This window comes from Paroedura picta, chromosome 2 (assembly GCF_049243985.1).
Source record: "Paroedura picta isolate Pp20150507F chromosome 2, Ppicta_v3.0, whole genome shotgun sequence".
NCBI classification, from domain to species: Eukaryota; Metazoa; Chordata; class Lepidosauria; order Squamata; family Gekkonidae; genus Paroedura; species Paroedura picta.
The window spans coordinates 162,673,826-162,690,314 of NC_135370.1; the positions used below are offsets into that span (position 1 = coordinate 162,673,826).

Here is a 16,489-nt window from a genome sequence, read left to right on the forward strand (position 1 = left end):
AATCAAGCCGCTGTCATTTACTTACAACTCCTCCTTAATGGAGCTGGGTGGACTATGCTGGGTGCGAAGGATGGAGCTCTTATTTGCTGCGGTTCCTGCTTGTTTTGATCAGAAACGTCTCCCCAGGCTGGTTGCTGCTAAAACAAATGAACAAGAAGTTGCTCTTACACCCACTGAATGCAGCCAAAAAACATTAAGGTATCTTTTGTACGTGCTGTTCTGTAAACAGTATCTCAGGATGTTAAATCTGATGTGTGCCTCCCAATTGTGACATATTTTGCGGCTGTTATTTCCATGATATTTTGCTTGATGGGTAGGGAGGGGGGGAATTACCTGGGCCTTGGGATGTACCATTACTATAACCAGGTCAAGAGTTACATTTCGGACTAGGCCTGAAGGGCTGCTTCCTACCTGCCTACTTCTGCTGGTGAAAAGGGAAGGGGCATCTTTTAACTGCTCAAAAGGGTATGTCATGGGTTACAGGGACTATTTTTAAGCTGTTATTTATTTATAGATTTATTTACACAGGGCTTCCCCCCACCCTTGTGGGGACCAAAAGCAGCTGATCACGTCATTCTCCCCTCCTCCATCATACCCTCACAACAACTACCTTGTAACTAGGTGAGGGCGAGAGACCGTGATACATCTAAGGTCCCCTGCCAAGGCTCCATGGGCTGAAAAGGGATTCTAACGCTGCTGCCCCAGACTGGCACCCTTACTACTATGTCAGGCTGGCTCTCATACACATAGAAGCTGTGCCGGAGTGGTGCTGCAGTAAGAAGAAGGAGTGAAATAGGACAGAAAAGTTGGAAGGGTTCAGCCCATAGAGCAGGAAGCAAGCTGTTTCCCTCAGCAAGAATGTTCTGCATCATGTGTAAGCCTCTCTAGCTTGAAAATGTTTTAGGTCCTGGTAAAACTGGACATAAATTTGATTTTCTAGACTCTGGTAGCTTACATACAACATTATTCCAGGTGAATATTAGTAAAATGAAGGAATAAAACGGATAGTTTGCTACAGTTGTTTAAATAACAGAATTTAACCATTCTGGGTAAACACTCAGCATTAAAACTGAACCAATTTGATCAAGCATATTAACTGGCTAACATATCAAAAGATCTATAGTATTTGTATCCTTATAATTAACAGACCAGTAACATCTGGCAATGAGGTCCATGTTGAGGCCTAACTGAGATGTAACATGAAAGGCAACAGTGAGAAGACTGAATTTGGAACATTGAGGGAATCCCCCTTCAACATCTGTGTGGGAGCTACGAAAGGCCAAGGCTTTCACTTCCTCCTCAAGAAATGTTGCCTCTCATTTCTACAATGCTCAATACAAAGATTCTCCACTGGCTGTGGGAGAGATGGAGTTGTTGTCTGAAGACCTAAGCCATGTCAATACCCATACTCTTCTCAGCTAAAGTTAAACTGGTTTTTTCTACCATCATTTATTGGGCAGAAATTCTCAAACACACATGCAAGTAAACAGAAACAGACCTCAGAAAACTACATCAAGGATATATCTAATTATGCCTTGCCTACGGTAGGCGTTAAGGTGTGAAAACAGCGCTTTTCTGACGCATAATATCCTCCTACAAACCTTGTCCAGGCACCTACTGGAAATCATTCTGGTCAAATGGAACTGGTAGTTAATCATATACCATAGATGTCTATATATAAGGACGCCACAAACTTATTGATTGAACAAAGATTAAATAATTAAGAGTAACATACCACTGTTGTACTAAGTGGAGATCCTGCAGGAGTAGTAGTATATGTACTTGTTAAAGAAAGGTCTAAATCCATGGTTGGTGGGTCTCCAAGAGGTGGAAGAGAAGACAGACTATGAGACATCTCCATGTCAGCCATTGAGAAAAAAACCTCTTCCTCTGAAAGGGGGGGCGGAGGGAAGAGAAGTTTTTACATACCTTGCTTGATATGAAAAATATTAATGTTAGAGTATTCAGAAGTCAATACTATTCCAGGAAAACCCAGCACGTTATGTGACTAATACAGACCATGCTTATACAAACTTACATATTGTAGATTACTGTCAAGAGACACAATGGCCCTTGTTCTATCTTACATCTCTTAATTCCAGGTGTCTATGGTTAAATAATGAGCCTCTTGTGGCGCAGAGTGGTAAGGCAGCCATCTGAAAGCTTTGCCCGTGAGGCTGGGAGTTCAATCCCAGCAGCTGGCTCAAGGTTGACTCAGCCTTCCATCCTTCCGAGGTTGGTAAAATGAGTACCCAGCTTGCTGGGGGGTAAACGGTAATGACTGGAGAAGGCACTGGCAAACCACCCCGTATTGAGTCTGCCATGAAAACGCTAGAGGGCGTCACCCCAAGGGTCAGACATGACTCGGTGCTTGCACAGGGGATACCTTTACCTTTATGGTTTAAATGTTTAAACAACAAAGAGAAGAAGAGAGAAGCACTGCTGGTGCAACCCACCTAAGTATACTTAGCATACTTCGGAGAAAGGCTGGCCCCTATATGTCACTCACTAGACACTGGACGTGCTCATCTGGACCAAGGCCTGCTTTAGAAACATAAGAGGCCTCAAAGAATTTTATCTGGCCTCCTGGGCCATAGAATCGATTAAGGTCCATAGTGTCCTAAATATTAAATGTTTTCAATCATTGTATGTAAAGGGAGCCTACTGTATTTCTTTTCTTGTATCTTATGTATGCTGCTTTATTTATGCTGAACCATTGATAAAGGCAGCGATGCTGAAACGCATCTGGTCAGTGGTGGCATCAGTATAAATGTACAATTGGATTTTAATGAGACTATATTTTAAGCCTTGGGTTTTTAATTTTAATACATATCAATATACAGTTTTACAACACGTTTTACCCTACAGAGGTTCGAGCACATTTTCCTTATATTGACCTTTATTTTTTGAGGGCGGGCAGAAACCCAACTAAGGACACGAGTCACTTCAGACAATCCACTTGCAGATCCTGACCTATCTGCAGAAGGCCAGTAGTTTGAGACATAATAGCAAGTAGACTGAAAGCCATTGAAAAGTGGCTGAATCTCTCGCAGTGCTGCCTGTTTCTACATGGTGTATTTCCACTGATCTGATAATATGTCGCTCATTCCTGCTCACCACGACTTGAAGGAGTTCTGGCTGCCTCCGTCTCATAAAAACTCGGATCAGACGGTGCTCCTGCTGGCAAAGTGTCTTTCCTTAAGTAGCGCTTAAGCTCCATTTGGATCCGATACTCGTCTTCCTGCTGCATTGGTCGATTTTTCCGATTTTTATTCGACAATTCCATCCTGCTGGGATTTTCTGTTGCCAAAAACAGGATACAGAGACTTGACTTCTAATTCAGTTCCCAATAAAAATCCCTTCACCATATAACTGTGCAGCAACTTCTGAACTAATGAACCCTCTCTTGCTTTGGTGCCAACAAATAAGTGACATGCTATGTTATGTTATGATTGTTTTCTGACAGATTGTTATAATTAAATGTAACTATTTTTACAATGTTCTATGTAAACCGCCCAGAGCTGTATGGAAGGGCGGTATAGAAATCCAAACAAAAATTGCAGTTAGCCTCTGAAATTAAGCTGCTTTCAGACCCACTCTGGATATTTTCAACATTTCCAACATTAAGCAGTAATGTTTCAAGTTTTCAGTACGTATTTTTAGCCTAGAATGGTCTTTTATTTGATTATTGAAATGCAAATAAAAGGCTTACAGTCTCAGGTACAACCCAGCCAAAGTTTTTAAGTAGAGGACAGATAGTCATCTGACAGAAATGCTGATTTTACGAGCTTAGGCAGATTGTGAGTGGGAGGGCAGGAAGGGATGTGCCAGTGTTTGTCTCTTGTGGCCCTTCCTTGCATACCCAGGGAATTTCTGATCACCAATGTGGGATGGTAGGTGAATTTCCTCCAGGACAGGCTGGATTCTGGAGATTTTTTTTGGGGGGGGGGGTCACTTGGACATGAAATTGGGGTCACTGTGGGTGGACAGGTAGTTGTGAGTTCCTGCACTGTGCAGGGGGGTTGGACTAGATGACGCTGGAGGTCCCAACTCTATGGTTCTAAGCTTACAGGAGAGATTTAGACAAATTTTAAACTCCCTCCACATTTGAATAAATTGAACTTAATTAAAAGTGACTAACTTAATTGAAACCCTAATGTCAAAAAATTTAAAGTTTGGATCATTAAACTGTCCAGGACTTATAATACAGCAGTGTTCCCCTCTGACAAAAGTAGATAACGCAGCTTCTACTTACCTGGTCCGGCAATGGCTGCTAGCAAGTCCAAGAGAAGATGCACCTGCCTGGGTGAGAGGAACAGGTGTATGGAATCTATCTGTCCATCTACATCCAACTTTAAAAAACAAAGGGCATGGAATAAGACAATTATTTTCAGTGACCAGATTTCGCACAGGTTACCAAATGAACTTACAACTTCTCTCATTTAAATTCCATGTTCTACGGACTCAGCCAAACTACAAACCCATCACACAAACTATATACTCACCTTGATAATGAAAGCTAACTATTGATATTTTCAGCACTTAAATCAGTAGTTCTCAACCTTCCTAATGCCACGACCCTTTCTTCCATGCAGAAAACAAAAGGCTTACAAAAAAGCCACATCAAAGAGAACTTAATTTTTTTAAGCCAGTGTGGATTAGAGCAGTGGTTCTCAACTTTCCTAATGCCGCGACCCTTTAATACAGCTCCCCAAGTTGTGGTGACCCCCAACCATAAAATTATGCAGGTGTTCTTTCACAGAAATTAAACCGAAGCTGACCAAATGTTGTGAAGATACAGTGTTCATGAATGTATATAAATTGGATTTTTTCCCAGGGTTTCTCAGTTCAGTTCTGCCTCTGTGTCACCACCTGCAGTGCCTGGTGGGAGACTATGTTGCGCTGGAGACACTGCTGGAGTGGCTGGCGGCCAAACGTGGGCACCTGCAGGCGGAGCGGCAACAGTGGCAGCGCACTCTGCCTGTCCAAGCTGCTCGCCCTGCCGCAACCCCTGTGAAAGGGTCGTTCGACCTCCAAAGGGGTTCCCAACCCCCAGGCTGAGAACCACTGAGTTAAATGATCTCAGTTGGATTTTTTGACAGCAAGTATAACAGCCTGAATAGCGCAGACTACCCCAAGCATGTGGCGGTTGGAAGGCTAAGCAGGATTGGCCATGGATGGGAGAATATGCAGAGATAGGCAATGATAGACCACCGCTGCACATTTTTTTGCCTTGAAAAACCTACAGGGTCACCCTCAGTCAGTTGTGACTTAATGGCACTTAAGCATATGCCATACAAATATGCAAGGATAAAAACATTGTTTCTTCTTGCTGTCCCTCCTTAGGCTTTAACATTATTTTCATTTTCTCTTCGTCTCTTCATCATGCAACAGGCTACCAACGTAAGAAGAACTGTATTCAGATATTCTCAACAGTAAAAGCTCTGTGCCTGTCTTCCCCTCTGGCCCTATAGCTTCCCCTCCCTTTCCTGCTTTTCCCCCGATTTCTTCCACAAATACTGCTGTAAGAAGTCTGCCGAGAAGGAGAGAAGCAACTCTGTGATTTGTCCCTGTGTTTCTTTCTGCACTGATCCCGTTGTTATAAACAATGTGGTGATGCCTGTTCCCTAAAGATGTTGCTGTGCAGCTTAGAGACAGCTCTTCATTCTGCGAGATTAACAATTCCAAAGAGAATTGTTTGCGTTTTTCTTTAGCTGCCTTCTTGCTTTCCAGTCAATCTGCTTGGCATACCTCCATTCTGGCTTTCCAATTCTGAGGTGACCACAGATCACATACTTTTCAGTTAGAATCACAGACTCATAGAGTTGGAAGGGGCCATACAGGCCATCTAGTCCAACGCCCTGCTCAACACAGGATCAGCCCAAAGCATCCTAAAGCATCCAAGAAAAGTGTGTATTCAACCTTTGCTTGAAGACTGCCAGTGAGGGGGAGCTCACCACCTCCTTAGGCAGCCTATTCCACTGCTGAACTACTCTGTGAATTCCCCCCCCCCTGATATCTAGCCTATATCATTGTACTTGTAGTTTAAACCCATTACTGCACGTCCTTTCCTCTGCAGCCAACGGGAACAACATCCTGCCCTCCTCCAAGTGACAACCTTTCAAATACTTAAAGAGGGCTATCATGTCCCCTCTCAACCTCCTTTTCTCCAGGCTGAACATTCCCAAGTCCCTCAACCTATCTTCATAGGGCTTGGTCCCTTGGCCCCAGATCATCCTCGTCGCTCTCCTCTGTACCCTTTTCAAAACAGTTCAAAAGATGAGCAGAGCTTTTCCCTTGATACACTGACTCATTCATAGGTCAAAGGAGAATTGGGACTACAGCCGAATTATGTTCACCCAGGGAAGGAAAAAACTACTACATGTCCTGATGCTATTGAAACTGTTAGCTGTCAGGTTTCCACATTCTTCCTGTCATTGCCATAGTCACTGAAACCAGAAAGGAATCACAAAGATACTCCAGTAATATCCCTAGAGAGTTCTATATAGTCGCTGTTTTGCCATAAGAAGACTTCTACTGCCTGGGAGGGGCACCGCAGATGCAAGAGAAGGGACCATTTTGACCAGGGGTAGTCAAACTGCGGCCCTCCAGATGTCCATGGACTACAATTCCCAGGAGCCCCTGCCAGCGTTCGCTGGCAGGGGCTCCTGGGAATTGTAGTCCATGGACATCTGGAGGGCCGCAGTTTGACTACCCCTGATTTTGACTGTCCTTTTCACTGCAGCCATTTGTTCTGCATAGCTGTTAGCCCATCTGGGTGTCTAAATCCCAGCATCACCTTTTCAGAAGGCGGGCTAGATCGGCATCCACCAACACATTCTACTGGCATTGTACAGGACTCAACCTCTTCTCTTCTTCTAGACATATCCAAGCATCCAGGCTCAAACTCAGAAGAATGCAAGAAAGAAATATCCAAGGAATAGGGAAGTAGAGAGAATCCCCAGCACTGCACCTGCATTAGGCCTCAGAGTAATTCACAGCAATGGAAAGACCATAAATTGTGCAGGTTAGATTGATTCAGGAGGGCTTTTGACACGGCCACAATTTTAATTATATTTGTCATTAGTTTTTATGGATTAAATAGATATTGGTTTTAGTTCAAGGATTATTAAATGTATGCTGGTTTTATTACCACTGCAACCTGCCTTGGTTCCTGTTTCACAGAAAGGTGTATTAAAATGTTCTAAATAAACAAACATGATTGCAATTTTTGTCAACAGCTAAACAATACAAACGTCTAGGATACTACAACTAACCTTTGCTCCAGGAAGCACTTCATTTTGCTTTAATGTAAGACTGAGCTCCATTCTTCCAATCAGCTTACATATTTGTACAGGGTCTGACGGAGAAACCTCTGGCAAGTTTCTGGCTAGCTGTGGGTGGGGCTCGTACACAATTTTTGGGTTCCAGCTAGGTGAAAGCTTTGGTTCTGTTGCCTTCAAAATAAATTGGAGGAAAGGAATGAAAATATAAGATCGGTAAGAACATTACATATGCCAGCTGGTATGTATATAAAGACAGCTTTATAAAGCAATAATTAAACAATACTATTAGCTGTAGCAGAACCATGATATTATTTAATGCCTAACAAAGTTATGAAGCCTTGGGAATGAAACAACGAAAACTTTTTTTTTTTAGTATCAAAGCCATTTTTTTTACTTTCAAAGTGAGACTTTCTTTTGGCCAAACCCTGCATGGAAGAAATGAAGATATGACTTTCTCGACTGTGTATATATTTTATGAGCATACGTCACATCACACTGAATTTAGAAAAATTATTTATCCTCCCTGAAACCCTCAAAGATGAACTGATAGTCCTATTGCTAATCTTCATAAATGAATTTAATTCTCCAAAGTAAAAATCCAAGATAGGCCCAACAAGTCACCCAAATCTGGTTTTCACTCCATCTACCACAGTAGGCAATGAAAGAAACTTGAATTTAAAAAACTAATCTTCTATAGGATCTAGAGTCAATGAAGCAGGAAAATTTTGCTTTACCAAGAATAAATGCATGAAAGTATCCTATTGTATCGCAAAATATGTAACAGACCTGTTGAATTATACATGCGTGCATATTAAGAACAAAAAATATTTCTACCTCTTTGTACTTCTCATTAGTCTGTAATCCTAATGCAACTGCACTTTATATAAATAAAATTATTAAAAGAAAATAGAAGATTTTTTTTTAATTTACCAACTGTGTAGTTGAACACACTGGAGATGATTTTGATGACGCAGGAAATTCATCCCAGAAGAGAGAAACACCTGAGAGCTGAAGTAATTTGTGAGCAAAAGCTGTGGGCTGATGCACATTAATTCCGGAGCATTCATCAGCAGTTTCGTCACAGTACATTGTTCTGGAAGAGTGGGGAAAGGTTATGAAATCAGGACAGACTACAAAAAATCCCAATTGCAAACTAATGCAAAAAGAAGAGTCTTGGTGAGTATTTTAAGGACTAACAAGCAAAACTTTAAAAGATTTGGTCTAAATTCTGAAATCCTTGAAGTGCAATCAAAAGCATGTTTCCCCCCACTAGGCACACTTTGCTTTCTGTAAAGAACATCTCCATCCAGGCCAAAGCAGATGTCCCCCATTTCGCCCATTTAAAGACCGAGTCTATACATAAGCAAACTCGAGATCTTCCAAATGCCTGCAGCAGATTCTGGGTGTGTCTCTCTATGTGATCGTAATCGAAATGAGACAACTCTGAAAATATGTGACAACCAGCCACAAATTAAAGAACAAATCCAAAAGCATAGTCTGCAATCGTTTGGTCATGTCTGCAGAATGAACACCAGCAGACGGCCTCATAAACTCCTCTGTTGAGAACGACCAAGATCTAACAACTGGCGCCAAAGAAAACATGGCTTAAACAGATCAAGGAAGGCCTTAGAAACCAGTGATTGACTATCCACATGGCCAAAACTACTGCCACCAATGGCCAACAGTGGAAACATGTTATAAACAGGGCAAAAAAATCCAGCAGCACCTACAGCAGCATATTGGCTGAGAGGACAACCTGCTCCACCAATCGCCAGCTAATAGACAAAAAGAAGAAGAGTCTATACATAAACCGTTTATGCACTGGAGGTTTCATGCTGTGCTGCAGGCTGGAGTTTTAGACGTGGCAGGTTGCCCCACCACTTCCTGCACCCACATGGGGGAGCATTTGGCCTGGTGTACCTTATCCGCCCCCTATTTGTGCTCCTGCATGGGAGTTGGGGCAGTGAAGTTCCCAGTGCATAAATGGTCATATGAAGAATGCCTGTTTCTTCATGTGGGATACAGTTTCTGGATCAAGTAAATTTATGACAAAGGCTAGGTATTAATCAACTTTTCCCCATTTATTATATGAAAATGAAATTCTAGGCCTTGAACTTTCAGACGCTGATACTTCTTTGGAGATTGTATGGTGAGTTCCATTGTTTGTGCGGTTATTCAACAGTTTTAAATGGAAAATTAATTTGAAACAGCAAATATAGAGATGACAAATACTTTGCATTCAAAGCACTACCTAAAGAGACAGAGAAAAGTGTGCATACACTGAGTAATTAGGGATGAACAAAATCACCAGCTTGTTCCCTAGGAAAATAGTTCAGTTTCTATCAGACCTGTTCAGATTCCGCCACCATTACAGTCTGACCAGAGTCCTCAGGAGCCAATTAAGCAGGAAAAGTTTACTATACTAAGCAGGCACATATGTAGCCTGCCCTACAACATCAGTAGATTCAGGTTCTGTAGAATAACTCCATCTTTTCCTCCCTAAAAAATCCTTATATCTACAGCATTTGAGGAGTATCTCATTCAAGATTAATAAATAGGCAAAAAATGAAGTTTTATTATGGTTTATTATGGTTTCAACTGTATTGTATGTGGAATATAAATGCTGTGAATTGCTCCAAGCCTGCTGGCAGGGAGGTCTAGAAAAATCCATCAATCACTAAGTCTCCATCCTGTAAATCCTTGAATATTGATGAGGGGGGAAACCTGTGCTTTACTTTAGATTTAAAAAAACACTACTTACTTCTCAATATGAATTTCAAGTGCTGTTCCACTTTTAGAATGATCAGGCACGTGTTCGATTCTCAGAACAGTTTCTAAAAAGGTTACTTTCACTCTTCTTAAAACTATAGGGGGAAAAAATAGAGCCAGACTCACATATAAAAAAAATACCACTACACTGCATTCAGATATTCAAATCTTTATATCTGCCCAAATTCTGTAAAATGTCTACTTGGTGTAAGAAAAATATGATTTTTAAAGTGCTAGATAATACTACAATTTCAAGACTAAGGACACAAACCTTGATTGTTGCAAAGAGGGGACTGTTATACAGTTTGGCAAGTTCTCTTACCCTGCCCATGAGCCTATGCACTGATCACTCCACAACAGATAGTATGCCTGGAGTGGGTGCCAGTGGGTATCCAGTGGGTGCCACAGTTGTTGGTCCTTATATATGGTGTGCTATTATCATTGTTATCATTATCTTTGCATTTTGTATATTGTATTTTACTGGTCTTATGGCCATATGTAAATGACATTGAAGGGAAGGGCAGTGTAGAAAAATTAAATTATTATTATTACACACTTCCCTGCATACGTACAGAGAGAAAGACAACTCACTGGACCCTAAATCAAGTCCAGACTCCATGGTGTTCGCAACAAACTGAATCATCCCCCTAATGTTTGCCAAGAAAGATAAATTTAAAACTATCAAAGTATTAATTCCGTATAACTTGAACTTTTTCTGTATAAGATTTAATAATTTCTTGATGTACTGATAGGTTTAAGTGATAATCCTTATGGTGACTCAACTGTAAAGATACTTTAACTTAACAAAATGTGTGGCAATAGGCTGCTGCTTCAATACCTGTTTCAATGGTTTCAGCAAACTTCTCAAGTCCTTCAAACGGCTGGGACCCTTCTCCTTGTTCATCTGTCAGCTTCTGGCTGAGACATTCCTTGGCAAGTTGCATGCTGCTGGTCATAAAGCTTGACCAGTACATCGGCTCTGAACCAGAAGCTGTGAAACAGGAGAAATATAATGCTCACCTATTAATATGTTGCAGCTAGAGAGTAATTAACTCCAAAGTGCATCCATGCAAGATTCCCATACCATAAATCAGAAGCATTCTGACTAGATGACCCTGGAGGTCCCTATGATTCTATGACTTCCAAATATGAGAATGACAGACTTTCAGATGTTCTGCACACAGATCAGCAGATAAGAAACCTCTCACCAAATTGGCCTCCTTCAACATCACGAATTTCGGTAACACAATTTAATCAGCCACATAATCAAGTGCCAATTTCATGCCTGCTATTGATTCAATCTGTTTCTGCCACATTAATATGTTTCTAGACAATATCCCCAAATGCAGCATAGGAATGAAGCATTTGGGGGTGGCATGGAAGACTATGGCTACAGACCTGGCTTGAGCTTGCAGTATGTGTTCACAGTACACACTGCAAATGTATTTGAAAGCAATAAAGCAAAGCCTTGGATTGTGTGAGCATGCCATCTTGATGTCATTTTAATAGGCAGGCAAGTAGGAATAAAGCAGTTGATTTAAAGTATATCAGAAACCTTTGGTGCAAGGGTACCCTCACGCAGGATCGTACTGCCTGCATACGAAAAGCAGGATTTGTCTTCAGGCCTGCTCACATGGTGCATTAAGTAGACATGGTTACACAGTATCACACGGAGTCTACCTTTTCTATATTTCCTGGGTGGCTATGCAGCTCAAGCCTGGCCTAGAGCAAAAACAAGCACTAACATTCTTCGGGGGAAGAGGGCGGTATAAAAGTATGATAAATAAATAAAATAAAATAAATAAAAACAGGTCTGTCATTTCAAGAAGAGGGTGAATTCCTGTCCACAGAACACTCATCAAATTGGGGTGTACATGTATGTTCCAACAAATGCAAGCAAGATTGTCCTCATGATGAGGCTAATATATATGCCTTCAGCTTTGGGAATCAAATTTGACAGTGGGTGCACCTAAATCAAAAGATTTGTATGCCATCTCCAAGCAGAGAAATACACCCACACGCAAACAGTCATCCTCTCTCTCCTGAGGATGCCATTCACATGTAAGAGATCTGCTTTTAATCCTGGTGGTACAACTGACCTTGCTAGATACATTCACAGAAGAATGAGCAATAGGGATGTGAGTATCCTGCATAGTGCAGGAGGTTGGACTAGATGACCCAGGAGGTCCCTTCCAACTCTATTATTCTATGATTCTATGACAGTTGATAACATTTGATAATCAACAAAAATATATATTTTTACAGCTAAAATTTCTGGAACAAAATAAGAGGTAATGGTAAAATATTGTTGTTTGATAAACCTACCTAGACGGGGTCTTGGCCTGAAAACCAACTCTAAGCCCTTCACTTCAAGTGCACAGTTATCTTGAAGCAGAGAGCCCCATGGGACTGAGAGTGAAATTGACTGAATAAACCCTTCCGTTACTTCCAGAGGGGCATCTGCTGACTCCATGATTTCATTAAGACTCTAAGAGAAAGAGATAAAAGCCAAAATTAATTTTATTTCAGCATAAAGAATCCATATCCAAAATTCTCTCTTCCACGTTAAATACCTCCACAGCTTAAAATAAGAAAGTCCACTGAACACTATGAACGGCACACTCCCAGAATGCAGAAATCATACAGTGCTTTTCGAATAACCAGAACTGGCTCTCAACTTCACTCCCAAAGTTTACAGACTTCACCCTAATAGGAGAACAACTTTACAGCTAAACTGCAAGTAAACAACCCCCCCCCCCCGAAAGGAAATTTGATTCCCCTTCCTCCAGACAGGATATCTCAGCACTTTAAAAGCTTCTCTTTTATCACACACTATTATGCAAACCCTCCCCCCTCCCCCAGCATGCCTTGAATAAATCTTTGTTGGTCTTAAAGGTGCTACTGGACTCTGATTTTGTTTTATCACACTCTGATTTTGTTTTGTTTTATCACACATACATTAGGCATGGTGGGCCTTTCTCAGGATGCTTATTTATCCCACTAACACAAAGCTTTCTTCTCTGAAATGATCCCCTGACTAAAAAGCCAAATAAAACCCTAGCTAAGCTGATCCTCCTTTCCAGAGCCACAAACTCCCTATCCAAAAGTAAAACTGGTTTCATCACTCTTCTTAAAGCTGAGGCTGGCTCAACCCCTCCTAACCTCCCCTCCCCCCACCCAGTGGAGTTCTGTGAGCACGGATTGGCTGAAGTCAAGATGACAAGAAATGGTTCAGAGCAGGGGTCCCCAACCCCCGGTCTGCGGCCCGGTACCAGGCCGCAAAGGCCATCATACCGGGCCACCAGCGGCCGCGCCTCCCCCCCCTGCAACGAGACGGGGGGAAAGAGGCCGGCGCGCCAGCGACGCTAACGGGCATGCACGGAACTGCCGCGCGCACATGCGTTTGCGCCCCCTGGTGGCCAAAACGTGCATGCGCGGCAACTGTGCGCATGTGTGTTAGCGCCACCTGGTGGCCAAAACGTGCATGCGCAGCAGTTCCCCCACCCCTGGAGGCGGTCCCCAACCTGATGAAGGTTGGGGACCGCTGGTTCAGAGCCCTGGAGGAGAGGCGGGACTTTTAAGCATGATTGCCACAGAAGGCTTCAAATTTTGCTGTGTGTAGTGATAGAATACAAGTCTCTGCATTTATAAAATGCTATTTCACAACATCTCTGTTTGATCCTAGTATAGATGTTTATGCAAAACTTCATTTAACCTGCTTACAGTCATTATTCAAGCCTCAAACAGGCTTATAGACAGGAGTTTCACTTCCATGGCCATCACAATAATTTTTGCATCATGCCAGGAATTCTTAGGCATACCTAATTCTAGAAGGTTCATTTTTTTCCAGTGGACCTACAATAAATACTGCATTGTTTTATAAAATGTTGTTAGAACACAACATTATCCTTTTAGCATTTTTATTGTCCTCCTGGATTTCTGGTACCTGTATTGGCCTGTCCCACTGTGGCCTCCCTGAAAAATCTTTCTGAACTCAATACCTTAAAAAAACAAAACAAAATAAACACCTTGCAGGGAAGGGGGCAGGACTTGCTTTGTTACATATAATTTCTATAAGATGTCTTCATTTGACTTAGTATTTCTCCCTTTATTTTTCAATTCTGACACATGAAGGCTTAAGCTACAAAAAACCTTTTTAGCCATTAAAGTGCTTCTGAACTTCTGCTTTTTTCCCTTAAGAGAATATCACCATTAATAGGTCAGTGGAGAAATGTCTATCCATTTTTGAGAAAGTATTATAGTGAGAGTTATTTTTATCCAGGTTGCCTGATTTGCCAACCCAGCCCGTGCAAGTAGAAATCAATTTTGACCAGTTACTTCTTGTCCCCTTGTTCTGCTGTGTGTTTTGTTTTCAGTGGTCCCCTGACTGTAGAGGAGATTTGTAGGACAAGCAGCAGGTAGCTGGAGAAAGAAAACATATTTCACAAGATCCAGACTCATCAAAACTAGGAGCTAAGGCCGGGGTGGTCAAATTGTGGCTCTCCAGATGTCCGTGGGCCGTTACAATGAGCCCCTGTCAACACATGCTGGCTAGGGCTCAGGGGAATTGTAGTCCATGGACATCCGGAGAGCCACAGTTTGGCAGAAGGTGTTCCTGTGAGGACCAGGGCTGCTGCATTCTGGACCAACTGCAATTTCTGGATCAGGGATAAGGGAAGGCCTGCTTAGAGCAAGTTACAGAAGTCCAGTCTAGAGGTGACCATCATGTGGATCACTGTGGCTAGGTATTCTGGGGCCAAGTAGGGTGCTAGTAGTTTGGCTTGACGAAGATGGAAGAACACAGGCCATGCTACTCTTGTGATCTCTGCCTCCATAGTAAGGGAGGTGACAAAGATCACACCCAAGTTACTGGCTAAATGTGCAGGTATAAGCTGCACCTCATCCAGGCTGGGCAGTTGTGCCTCCTCCTCATATGGAATTTTTCTATGCAGCCACAAGACTTCTCTAATTTTTCCATTTTGCAGCTAACATTTCAGTGTTCTGGACCCAACTTTTTCTGCAAACACAGATCTGCCATCTGCCTAGTTTAGTGTCTTTTTCTTAATTTAATCTAGGGTTTTAAAGAAGTCTCTGTGTCAACATATGAACATGGAGCATGTCTAAATACCATGTGTAACTCCATCTGAACCTTGGGTCAAAGCATAACACTTATTTAAAGGCGGGTGTTTAAAATTCACTTGTCTGTTTTTGAGAGGGACCCCCTCTGCTTGGCAGCATTACAGACTTTTTTTTAAGTGCCCTGGTTTTCGACATGAATGGCAAATCATGTTCTTGCTGTTTATATTCAGTGCCAGTTGCTTAGCATTTGATTCAGCTTTATTATTGCAGCCCTCAAATTGTTTTCTCGCCCTATATGTGTCTTCAAGCTGGTTGATTGGTTCAATAAGAGACATTTCTCCCTTTCCTTCAGTTTGGGATATACCACTTTCATAATTTTTTGGCAAACTAATAACAGCACAAGCAGACTTTGCTCTGGAATCTCTTCACCAACACTTGAGTTGTTCAGTTAGACTAATTATCTGGCCCAAATGGTCACAAAAGTTCCTTTTCTCTGGCATTTTAATGCTAAAGAGTCTTTTTTGCAAGTTCAGCTGGCTTTCAAGCGAGGAATTAAGATACAACCATTCTAATTCTGACCAAAGAAAGAAATTAACATACAGTCATTCTAATCCTGACAATTTGCATGACTCTCAAAACATCTGTCAGTGAGTACTTAATTATGGCCTCTCTTGTCTATTCATTGTTTGCGTCCCAGGACTTTTGCTTGGTTTAGTCCTCATCTCCTGACTGGGAGTCTTTAATGATGTGCCACAGTCTCCTCTCTAACAAGAGACTCTTCATTCTCTCTGCTTGCCTCCAGAACAACAGCCAGAATACAGACTGAATGAACAGATCAGTTAGACAGGTCTCTCCCTTTCTATATAAAGTTTCTCTTTAAACTGTTTTATTCTTTAAAGCAGCCTTCTTTGGAAACGTAAGCTCTGCCAACAAGCAGTATTGTGACTGTTTCTCCAGTAACAATATCATTCCGATTCACATTTTTAAGGGGTTGACCTGAGCCTCTTCTGGCGCAGAGTGGTAAGGCAGCGATATGCTGTCTGGAGCTGTCTGCCCATGAGGTTGGGAGTTCGATCCCAGCAGCTGGCTCAAGGTTGACTCAGCCTTCCATCCTTCAGAGGTCGGTAAAATGAGTACCCAGCTTGCTGGGGGGTAAGCGGTAATGACTGGGGAAGGCACTGGCAAACCACCCCGTATTGAGTCTGCCATGAAAACGCTAGAGGACGTCACCCCAAGGGTCAGACATGACTCGGTGCTTGCACAGGGGATACCTTTACCTTTACCTTTACATTGAGAAATGGCTTGTGTCAGTATTCTGAAAGGGTCTCATTCTCGGTACATTTTGATATTTTAGA

General features: G+C 42.1%; 1 protein-coding gene across 6 annotated transcripts in view; it reads right to left on the reverse strand.

The window, feature by feature from the left end:
* Positions 1-16,489, reverse strand: part of ATG2B (autophagy related 2B) — a 64,046-nt gene that overhangs the window by 44,752 nt on the left and 2,805 nt on the right. For 5 of the 6 annotated variants that reach the window (XR_013228579.1, XR_013228580.1, XM_077323615.1 and 2 more), the window contains exons 2-10: positions 12,381-12,543; positions 10,894-11,046; positions 10,048-10,150; positions 8,217-8,379; positions 7,278-7,457; positions 4,256-4,352; positions 3,118-3,300; positions 1,736-1,890; positions 26-137 (exon numbers count right to left, since the gene is read on the reverse strand). Coding sequence is in view for 4 of the 6 variants with exons in the window: in XM_077323615.1 (XP_077179730.1) it covers positions 26-137; positions 1,736-1,890; positions 3,118-3,300; positions 4,256-4,352; positions 7,278-7,457; positions 8,217-8,379; positions 10,048-10,150; positions 10,894-11,046; positions 12,381-12,543 (1,309 nt within the window). In the remaining 2 variants the exon portion in view is untranslated. The remainder of the gene's footprint in view (positions 1-25; positions 138-1,735; positions 1,891-3,117; positions 3,301-4,255; positions 4,353-7,277; positions 7,458-8,216; positions 8,380-10,047; positions 10,151-10,893; positions 11,047-12,380; positions 12,544-16,489) is intronic. The other variant, XM_077323613.1, reaches the window with a different exon arrangement.